Source organism: Pagrus major, chromosome 7 (genome assembly GCF_040436345.1).
Source record: "Pagrus major chromosome 7, Pma_NU_1.0".
Classification (NCBI taxonomy): domain Eukaryota; kingdom Metazoa; phylum Chordata; class Actinopteri; order Spariformes; family Sparidae; genus Pagrus; species Pagrus major.
The window spans coordinates 15,290,316-15,301,893 of record NC_133221.1 but is presented as its reverse complement, the minus strand read 5'-3'; the positions used below and the strand labels follow the sequence as shown (position 1 = coordinate 15,301,893).

General features: G+C 42.4%; 1 protein-coding gene across 1 annotated transcript in view; it reads left to right on the top strand.

Annotated features, from left to right (window-relative positions):
* The first annotated feature begins 516 nt into the window (after nucleotides 1-516).
* Nucleotides 517-11,578, top strand: part of LOC141000099 (ERC protein 2) — a 122,914-nt gene continuing 111,852 nt past the window's right edge. Inside the window, 3 exon segments of the mRNA XM_073470732.1 lie at nucleotides 517-1,371; nucleotides 5,895-5,918; nucleotides 6,023-6,787. Of these exon segments, the coding sequence (XP_073326833.1) occupies nucleotides 517-1,371; nucleotides 5,895-5,918; nucleotides 6,023-6,787 (1,644 nt within the window).

Genomic DNA, 11,578 nt, shown 5'->3' with positions numbered 1-11,578 from the left:
TGTTTTATTTAGACAAAATTCTTGTACAGATGCTTCTGTTTAGACAGCATTTGACATTTGACAAGCTTGAAATTGGGTAAAGAAAAAAGTGATTTGCCTTAAAGCAAAATAACCAAGAAGTTGTTTTGGTATGAGTGTGAAAACCATCCCTATGACCAATGTGGTGATACTCAGCTGCCTATTTTTCCCTTTTAAAAATGATTGGTTTTTCTCTCAATGTTTGTCCCTCTCTCACGTGTCTAGAATCCATGATGTCCTGCTCTGTAGCTGAAAGCACAAGACCTCAGGCCTGTGTGTCCTCTAGCAAACAGTCAGTGTGCCACTTTCTTCTAATAGGACTAAATAAGACTCAGCCTCAAGCCCTTTACAATCAAGGATGGACACGTGAAAACTGAGAGGCCAAGAGGTGGCCTTTATTTTCAACCTTGTTATTCATTCTGGCGCCATAAAGAGACATGAAAATATTCCAGACCTTAACGGTTTCCTGTCAGAAGTCGACCTTTGCCATATAAAAAAATGCCTATTAACATTAGAGCCAAGCCCTCGCAGAGCAAGCTGTCTGCTGGCCCGAAGAGTAGTGGGCACACTGATGGCAGCACATCTCATTCACGCTTTTCCAGATCCCCCAAACAGGGGAAAGGAAAACAGGCTGTAACCTCAGCACCAGGCTCCCGCTCAGGGCTAGAACCAGGCTCTGTGTCAGGAGGTGGCCCTGCACCAGCGTCTAAAGTGGCTGGAGGTCAAGGGTCGGTGTCGAGGCCAGGTTCTAAGATCAAACCTGGCACAGCAGCAAACAAAGGAGTGACTCATGGTTCAGCAACAGCGCCAGGGGGTAAAACCCTGTCTATGGAGAATATCCAGTCTTTGAGTGCCGCATATGCCACTTCAGGCACCATGTACCCCAATGAGCGGGAGTCCTTGGAACCCTCTGGAGGGTATCCTAAAGGTACCATGACGCTGGGCAGGAGCACCAGCCGCTCGTCCTACACTGGCCGCACAACAGCCACGGGCAGCAGCCCAAACATCACCTCCTATGGGCTGCATCACCCGTCAGACCCCTATGGAGACCAAACCTCGCAGCCTGCAGGGACTTCCAGTCTGCGGCGCCAGTCAGGGAGACATCCACAGGGAGTGGATTCAGCTGGACAGGGAGAGGTTGATCTTCAGGCTCAGCTGAGGGATCTGCAGAGGGAGAATGACAACCTGAGGAGAGAACTGGATGGCGGGAGGGACGGAAGGATGGGGCCCAGCATGAACAACGTGAACTTCTGGAGCCCAGATGTGAAAAGAGACAAGGGGGTTAGGCGGGAGGAGGGAGTGAGGACCTCGGTTTTGAAGGACCATATCAGGACTAACCAAGAGGATTTGCAGGTGAGAAAAATGACAAATTGAAGAGTTTGTTCAAATCTTTCCACTCTGAAGACGAACAGTAAGTCTCTTTATGAGAGAAGACGTCAAATGGTGGAAATCTCATTTTGAAACCAAACTCTTTGCTTTGTCCGCTCACACATCACTTTGAGACTTTTTGTGTTGACGCGCCCATCTCCTCTGCACTTCATACCTTTTGTTCCTGTCTTCAAGGTTGCACAGAGAGACTCTTGTGCAGTTCATTTGTAAAGATGTTTGCCAGGCTCAGCGCTGTCTGTGTTTCCATGGGAACGGGCCCTGGTGGCATCCATTCTGTGTGTTAGCCAGATTGTAAAAAATGCTCACAGCTACTCCTGAATGGACAGTGACCAGTCTGTCCCGTCCCACTCATTCGGAGGCATTATCCATCTGACTGTCTCACTGCATAGTTGTGATAAAGTATCTCTATGTTCTGTCGTTGTCTTTCGTTTCCTGTCTCACACTGTCCGTCTGCATGTCCATTTGTCTGTGTGGCACTTTAATTCCCTGTGTTTCTGTGATTGTTTGGTGGGAAAATAGAAGGATGTGAATCTGCATAAGATATATGTAATTAATCCTTTATAGGGATCATTCACACTATGTAGTTTGCGAAGTCGCCGTTGAATGTGTTTAATACTCATCATCTGACTCATACAAGCGTGCAGAAACTTTGATCATATCTGCGTTATTCTGTCTGACTCCTCCCTTTTGTAACCAAGGAGCCATCTCTGCATTTGTATTTATAGCTTTTTTTATCTCACATTGTCATGCAGTGAGAGGACACTGTGACACGCACACTCCCTTTTTTCTGGTCTTGAACCAAACATGATAAAACAGAAACTTTGAAAATGAAAACAGACTAACAATCTTCCTTTATAGAGTTTTAGTTTTTCAATGTTTCACAAAATGCCTCCTTAACAACCAGAATTATATGCTAAATTTGCATGAAGATCTGCATCTAGCACTACTATAAATTAAAAAAAATCATAAACTAGAATGGCACTCAGTAGAGAGCATATCTCCGCACCGGCCCAACCCCGTTTGATTCAATCAAACCAAATCCAAAATCAAATCAAGCTACATCTAGATTTTTTATTTGGATCTGCATCATCGATACCAGCTGCCTAAATACACCTGATTTGTTTCATCAAGATCCATGCATTACTCCCTTACTTACTGAGAAATGAATGAACATGTTGAAAAACGCGGTATCTTGCAATGTTAGAAAGTAAGGAAAAAATCCTGGATTTGTCCCTTTATCTGGATCCACACCAAATAATATAATATAATATGACATGATATAATAAAAAAAAACAATGGATAATAAAAAAACTATGCACGCACCAATCACATACAGGTCTACACCCACAGAACTACCAGATTAGTAAATGTGTGTTGCCGCTCAACTACTGGTGCTGAGATTGTGTCTGCAGCATTAAAATGGAGCAGGACACTCAATGTTATGAGTCTCTGTCTGTAGGCTTGTCCTGACATGGCTCTGTCTGTTATAGATGGATCTGTTCGTCTCTGTTCTGCTCCTTCAAGTGACAGACCAATACAACTAGTGTATTACTGTCATGTGTCGGCTCATTTGTCTCTCCCACACCAATACATTCTTGTGTACTGTCTTTTACTTTTTTTATTTTTATCTATCTATTGATACTGATTATGATCTTGTATCTCTTACGTACCTTCTGACAATGAAAGCATAGGTGTACCTTTAGTTTTTAATACTAACTAGCGCTGCATTGATTAATCGATTAGTTCTCACCAACTATTTCAATAATCGATCAATTCTCTGATTCTTAAATGTGAATATTTTCTGGTTTCTTTACTCCTCTATGACAGTAGATTGAATAACTTTGGGTTGTGGACAAAACAAGACATATGAGGATGTCATTTTGGGCTTTGGGAAACAACATTTTATAGACCAAACAATAATTAATCGTGGAAATAATCTGCAGATTAATCTATAGTAAAAATAATCATTACTTGCAGCCCTAATAGCAACATTGAATAGGATACTAAAGCAGAATTAGTTAATTTTCATAGAATCCATTTTAAAATCTTTGGGAATAGTGGCACCGGAAAAACTATCCTGAGAAAAATTAACAGAAGCGATCTTGCACACTGTACAAGGCTCTGACGGAAACCAATAAATGTGTAAGTTGCGATGCGTTCTCCTACCCTCATATGTGGCCTGTCCTTTTCCTCATGCTGAACTCATTGTCCTTGATCAGTCCCCTGCAGCATCCTAAGTCAGACCATCTTAAATGTGTCTAGCAAGATTAATAAAAGTGAATCTTATACTAAAAATCAATGCGACACACCCTCTTGTGATGTGTCCAATTTTAGTAGTCATAGATGAGTATGTCAACTTGCTTTACCTTTGCTTGCTAGGAAAATATTGATGATAAAACATTATATTATAATCTCTTATGTTTCCCTTTCTGTCTTCTCTTACACTCTCCCTCCCTCTCTCTTGTAGACACACAAGGCTAATTCAGCTCCAGCTCATAATGATTGCAACTTTAACCTCAACTTTATCTCACAATTTTCACAGCCCTATCATTTAAAATCAGATAAAAGCACCTATTTGTCCAATTCCTTGTTTATTTTGAAAATAGAAAAATAAAAAGCGATATCTCATGCAGAAAATGTTATTCTCACTCTTATCTGCTGTCACCGCACTCTTCCTTTATCACCTCTATCCGCCATCTCGCCTTTCGCATTATCACTTTCCTTCTCTTTTTTCATCTGTTTCTCCTGTTTTTTTGACCTTTGAGACACTCTGGCAAGAGTTCGATCTGACAAGGAAACTTTTTAATTAGCATAAGGAATGTCACCTTTTCTCTCAGCTGCAGTGACCAGGCTTGTCCCCTAACCATCTGTTTGTTTGGTGTGTGTGTGCGTATGCTTGTGTGTACACGTGCATATGTATTTGTGTCTAGAGTCTTGGCTGTGTGTGTGTATGTGTGTTTGTGCGGAGGACTGTCCACCCACTCTGACTTGATATTCAGTGCTAGCTTGTTGCATTGATTATCTGTGTCCACCCTCGCCTTCCTCCTACATCTCAACTCTGTGTCCTTGGTGCTCCCCACCCTCTGGACTCGAGCAGAGGAGTAAGAATATCGAAGCAAAAATTAGTAATATCGTCACACCGAGGCAAAGATTAGTCATTTCACTTGTGCTCAGTGTGTGTGTGTAAATGAATCTCTCACTCCCATACTATGGGTTGAGTTAGATGCCGTGTGTTTCTGTTCTTTCCCTTTTGTTCGATTTCCTTACAGCCTTTTCTACTGTGCTCAGTCAATCATCAAGAATGTCCTGTGTCCATGGTTTCAAGCTTAGAATGAATTTCCATTTTCCAGTCAGTAAAGCTGAGAGGTTTAAATGTAAAGTAGCATATTGTATTTTGGTTTACTTTCCACTGTGTCATACGCCAAAAGCAGGAATGTTGAGTGAAATGTATTGTCCGCAGCAACACTCAGCACCCAGCCCATTTGTAATCAGTTGTTCAAGCGATTGACAAATCAGTCACTGCAGTAGTAAACCTCATCAGTCCATTTTTACATCGTTTACAGTGTGCAGACAAACATTGTTAAAACCCATAAAAGTTATTTTTAGGTAAAGGTTTTTTCAGAGTTTTTTAAATGTCATGGGTTTAAAAGACACGACATTCAAATTGTTCTGTTCTATACGATGGTACACCGAAGAAAAATTCTGGAAAAATGTACCTACAGATGGATGAATTAATAATTATTTTTGCATTTTGTTTAAATACAAACTAAACTAACGAGGGGATGAGGTGCAGGTGGAGAGACTCTGGGAACAGGGCAGAGCTAACAAGGCTGATGTGAGACAGGTGTGGGGGGAATATCGGGCAGGGGAGGAGCTCAGGAGTGGAAACAGAACACTAGGAACACAGGTGAGCAAGTAGAAAGTGACAACAAGTCAGAAGAGGGTATAACTACAAAATAAAACAACTAAAAAATAAAACAGTAACTGACCAAAAAACAAAACCTTGATAATGAACTGTCTAATGGGTTGAAAAATTTCTTAATTGTGTCCTCAATAAATTATTGATTATTGAGTGTCACAATGTGGCCCTCATAAAACTCACACAGTTGGCGAGTAACAGTCTTTCTGATTCTGAGGTAATCTGTAAATTTGGAAAATGTAATTCTCTTTGTTTTCATAAATTGCAGATTTGTTTGTGTGTCTTGTGGAATAACATCACCTTTCATCCTGTCCTTCTCACTGTACGCTCATCTCCTGCAAACAAACCCAAGTCACTTTGGCTTACTGTACCCTCTTTACATTCTCCTTGTGTTTTGAAGAGAAATATCACCCCCTGGTGGCCAAATTAGGTAACCATCACCCAACAGCTTGAAGTAATCTACATAATGGTTTGATATATAGGGTATATATTTTTTCAATCTGCTTTCTGTTTTTGCTTTCATTCATGTGTTTCTCTTTCTTATGTCACACATCACACTCTGCTGCAGCCTGGGGATATCAGAAGAAACAAGGTCTGTTTTAATCATATTTTTTTTGTATATGTGTTTGCCATCAAAGTGTGTTGATTTATTTGTTTTTTAATGTATCAGATTTTAATCAATCTCTGTCTTTGTAGCAGCTTCCGTTGACAGTTCAGGAGCTTCAGGAGGAGCTGAGGGCTCACAGGGAAATGAACAGTCGCTTGCAGCAGCAGCAGCGATGGCAAGGAAACTCTGGCTCCTATCGAGAACTCCATACGGAGCAGGACCACAGAGGAGGGCTAAGCCCTGGCCACAGCCCCAGACAAAGCCCCAGCAACCTGCACAGTCCTGGACCGAAGAACAGCCCAAGAGCCAGCCCATCCAACACCTACAACTCCAGGCAACAGGAAGCTGACGTCATCATTCACAGCCCCGGTTATGGTTGTAACACTGCAGTAGCTGCGCAGAGAGTCAGCCCAGCCAACACCCTTCAGCCCGGGCCAAGGAACAGCCCAAATCAGCCCCTCTACAGCCCCAGCCAAGGTCCGGTGGTAGCACCCAGCTCTAGCTCACTCCGGCCCTGCAGCCCCTGCCAGGTGCCTGGGTGTGACGGCTTCTCCTCATCTCCTCCTCTGGATCCATCAGAGGAGAATTTCTTCCGGTTGCAGTCGGAGCACGAGCGGCAGGCCAAGGAGCTGTTCCTGCTGAGGAAGACCATGGAGGAGATGGAGATGAGAATCGACTCGCAGAAGCAGACGCTGGGCGCCCGGGACGAGAGCATCCAGAGGCTGCTGGAGATGCTACAGGGCCAAGGCCAAAGTCAGGCTCAGGGACACTGGGGTCGGGGACAGCGGACTGGTATCATAACCATGGCGGCGCAGGAGGCTGAAACACAGCTGGAGAACATGCATGTGAGAGAGGTGGGTTTTTCTTCCTGTGGGGTGAATGGTTATATATCTAAACCATTCACCTCAAATATCACAGTGATTGTAACAGCAGGGCTGGGCAGTATGTTGGTATATATATTTATTAATGATATATCATTTTAATTGGATAATTTTAGTTTTTTAGTTCTGTGAATTAAATACCACAAATGTGTTGCCCGTATTAATAATACAAAGCAATTACTATGTTAGAACATTTTTGAGTGCTGAATATCACTTTGACCATTACTCATACTGACTAGTGCATGGTGACTATTTAAAAGCTTGAGGATAGCATTTCATCTTTTATACCAAACAGATATTATGATACATATTAATGGTTAAAGTGATATATTTTTTCATGCTGTACTTCTGCGTTTGTGTACCCATGAGTGTGTCTGTATTTTGGCGAGTGTGTGAGCAGAAAGCAGCTCAGCAGGTCTTATCAATGGGCCAGATTAACATACGGAGAGCTCTAAGCCTGTGTTCAGCCATGCAGTTTTACAATCTGACTGGTTTGTGTGTGTGTGTGTGTGTGTGTGTGTGTGTGTGTGTGTGTGTGTGTGTGTGTGTGTGGGTGTTTGTGTATTCCTGGGTATGCACATGCTGATATGGCAGTTGCTCGTATGCCACTTGTCTGTGCCTTGTGCATAACATTTGGCTTTAATTCAACAGCATGTAGCATGCAGCGAGCTTGTTGTGGCAGTGTAGCTAAAAATAATCGCAGCCCATCAAAAATTCTCTATCTAAATGCAACAAAAGATACTTGTTATTGATATGCTCATACCTCACTCTCTCCTGTTTTTCTGTCTTCCTCAGAGACTCTTTATTGATTGCAAATGTAAGGGTACGAGCCCTCCTGTGAGCGATGGTGAAGCACAGGTGTCTCTGTAGCCTCTGCCAGGAGGGCTAGTAGTAGGCTGCTCTGTGCTCCTCACTCCTGCCTTGTTTATTTTTAACTCCTAAATCTTCTTAGCCTTTAATTTCTCTACCTCTCTGTCTGTGTGTGTGTGTGTGTGTGTGTGTGTGTGTGTGTGTGTGTGTTTGTGTGTGTGCATTGCATGTCTGTGCAGCCTCTGGTATTGTTTGTCTCATAATGTTCTTGTTTTTCTGTCTATGTGTTGTCTGTCCGCCTCCATGTCTGCTGGTCCAGTCAAAATGATTGCGTGTGTGTGTCTGTGTGTTTGTACATGAGTATGCGTACACATCTGGGGCCTGTCGGCTTAGCGTTTCTAGCAAGGACACTCCCTCGCTGGGCTCCCGGTGGCTGATGGGATATCCACCCATGCCGGGTGTTCGGTCACTGTGATGATTTTGACAGAGGGGAGCGTGGGTGCTGCAGCCCATGCCAATGCAGCCACATGTGTGTATTTGTGTGTGCGTATCCGTGTGTAATGTATGGGACCCAACCATGCTATGTGTGTAAAAGGTGAGTACCTGTTCACACACACTCGGTGTGCTGTGCTATTTTTAACTGTTTGACAGCTTAACACTTTGGGTGTAATGGAGGAGGAGGGGTGAGGTGAGGTGGGAGAGAGGGAGAGATGGGAGAAAGGAGTGTTTTTCTAAGGTAGAAAAACAGGCTGTGTTTGTCTGAATATTAATGTATGATTAATGAGGGAAAACACTCTGACCGCCCTGATTGAAAAGAGAGGCGAGTGTTGTTCTTTCGTTTTTTTTCCTTCGTCTCCTTCTGGCCTCCTCTGAGAGAGGTTGAGATGGGGTGATGGAGTCTGTGTGTGTGTGTGTGTGTGTGTGTGTGTGTGTGTGTTAAGTGTGTGCATGACCAGCTGAAGCTGCAGTGTAGCTGCTAATTTTTCAGTTTTTACACCAAACTAAAAGAGTGACTTAAAGTGAAACAAATTGATTTGTTAGCCGTGCCAGACTCAATGTTCATGTACTGGAAAGCTATTTCAATTGCTATTTGCAGTTGTATTGTTATTGTTTGGATTATATGTAAATCAGATTGTAAGAGTTATGTTTAACACTGTGCATGGCCTGTTACATATAAGCTAAAATAAATAATTTAAAAAAAAATAAAATTTTAAAATTACCAAGCTAGCCCTCAAATCATAGGAATCATAGGGAAACATATTCAAAATAATGAATGATATACTGTTGATGCATTAAATGCATGTTCCAGCTTCACTGACAATGTTGTTTTATGTACAACAAATGAGTAGTGTATCAAAATAGTTCCTAATAACTGCGCTACTTTTACGTATTGAACTGTAGTGAATAAACCTCCAGTAGTGAATAATAAGAATCAGAACAGTTTTTAAAAGTGTTTTTTAATTATTCAGACACACACAACGCCATTCATCATTTAAAAGGATTAAACAATGTAGTTTATTAACATTGAGGTGAAGAAGGGTCAAGTTGGACGTGGAATTTGAGTATTAAATGTTTTCCTGATTACATATTAATTGAAGGATTTCTATGCACTTATTTAACCATAAGAAACACTCTGCTTCCTGTGAACGCCTCTTGCCTTTGTTTATGTGTCGAAGTGGTAATTTGGCCTTACGCTTGCACTTGTCATGGTTTGCGAAGGCGAGTCGGTGATGGAAGTGCAGCTATTGCCTCTATTAGGGGGCACTACTCTTAGTTCTTTTGATTAGCTGCAAAGGAAACCAGCCCAACTGCCTTTCATTACTGCGCCCATTACTCTCCTTTGAATGACTCAGCTTGTTTAGCTGGAGCTGGGATAATAAATGCCTCCCTTCTCAGTTCACCTCTGCTTTTTATTTGTCCTTTCAACATGGCTGAATGTTGGCATGGGGGCTTTCTCTGTATTCCTTGAAGAGACGATTATCACCTTAAATTTGTGCTTATATTTTAACTTCTGGGTTTGCAAATGAATGAACCTATAGGCTTGTAGTGTTGTAAAGTACCCAAGCCATACTTGAGTAAAAGTGAAAAATTTATATTAAAGGTGCAATATGTAAGCATTTTAGTTCAAAACATTAAAAACTGAAATTTTCAACAGAATGTCAAGAAGTTTTGATGTTACGTCAAAGATGTCTTGTGTTGAAGAGATATCTCCTGAAGTTAGCATGCTAACCAGCTAGCCCCGGGCCTGAAAACCTCTTTCTCCGAATGGTACAAAGTTCCTGGGCTATTGGTGTAAACAACAACACTCTGCTGGTGGTCTGGCTAGCCGCACGGCTAACTGAGCTAACAAGCTAACAGTATCTACAGTCATTGATGTATAAGAAGATGGAGTATGCAGCAGTTAGCGGTCACAAGATAAATTGATTGTTTTGATGCAGCCTGTAATCTGCAAAGTAACTCGTAACTAAAGTTATCAGATAAATGTAGTGGGGTTAAAAGTACAATATTTTCCTCTAAAATGTTGTGGAGTTGAAATATAAAGTAATAGAAAATGGAAATACTCAAGTAAAGTACGGGTACTGTACCTCAAAATCATCACTGTAGGCCTATATGGTGCATATCAGAGTAGGGGTCCTCAGAGAACTGAAATCTCTTCCCCCCTTTCTCTCTCTGGGCTTACAGACCATGACCAGGTGTGAAGTTACTTTAACCAGCTGTCCGTCTTTATTTCTGTATGGAAATCTTGTGTGCAGTATGTCTGGATATAGAGCTCCATCAGTCCTTCACCTGCTGATGTGTGTTGTCAGGAGATGGTGTGTGTGTAGTGTTGCGCTCTCACTTGTGTTTCCTGTTCAGATTTGTCAGCTTTCAGCTGCACAGACTTCACACAGAACACTGGCACATCTTATGTCAGCCTATTCTTGGCGCTTGAGATAAAATGGTCACACTTGACAAACATATATTAAGTTGTGTTTTTTAGTTCTTCTTTTCCTCTTAATGTTTACTGGAAAATGTAATGTTTGCAGTGCTAATAACATCCACAAAGCGGCAGTGTTCTATTAGAATTTAACATCTGTGGCGGTTCCTTGCACTAACTGTGAGTTAAGTTTTGTGTGATGGCACACACACACACACACACACACACACACACACACTCATGCTGAGAGGCATAAATCTGGGCCTAATCGGCTCTCCCCAGCCGCCAGGTCCCTGCAGACCCAATAATAACAGCCGCACCACTGGTCTGCTCCTACCCAGTTCTGACCTGCTGCCAAGGGCGTGCACACATACATGCACACTCTCACTGTGAGATTAGTACTGGAGATGGCATATCTACTTTCATACTGTACGTATCGTGCTGCGGATTTCAGATGGTCCTAAGGGGCTCTGGACATGACGTCTCTCTCAGTATTCGATCAATATGACTGAGTTTGTGGATTTGGCCGAGTGTTGAGACCCTAAGGGCAAAGGACTTGTGGCTCCCTTTTTTTTTCTATAGTATGACTAGCTTGAGAAGTCCTGCTGTGGTTTTTGGCCGGCCCTCTCTGCCGAGCCCCCGCATCCTCTCTTTAACAGTGACGGAACTTCAGAAATGTAGCCTTTTCAAACTTTCTTAAAGTTCATGTCAGCAAATCCGTCTTCATTGGAGTCTCTTTTCCTGCTTTTTCTTCTCGCTCATATTCTAATGCCACCAGCCTATCAGCTGAGACATTTTGACGTCTTCGCCTCTCTCCTTTCGCATCTGCATTTCTATCTCCGTCTGTCCGTCATCATTTCCCACTCTCTCTTTCTTTCTCCCAAGGCTGATGTGCTATGTCTTCTGCTTAGGTTAATTGGTGAAAAGCCCTTTCCGGGTGGGGCTTTTTAGGATCTTGATTGGCTACTTTCAGCCTCCGCTAATTAAGCCCCTCTCAACTAACAGTAGAGGACCACTGTAAATACCATCAGCAAACA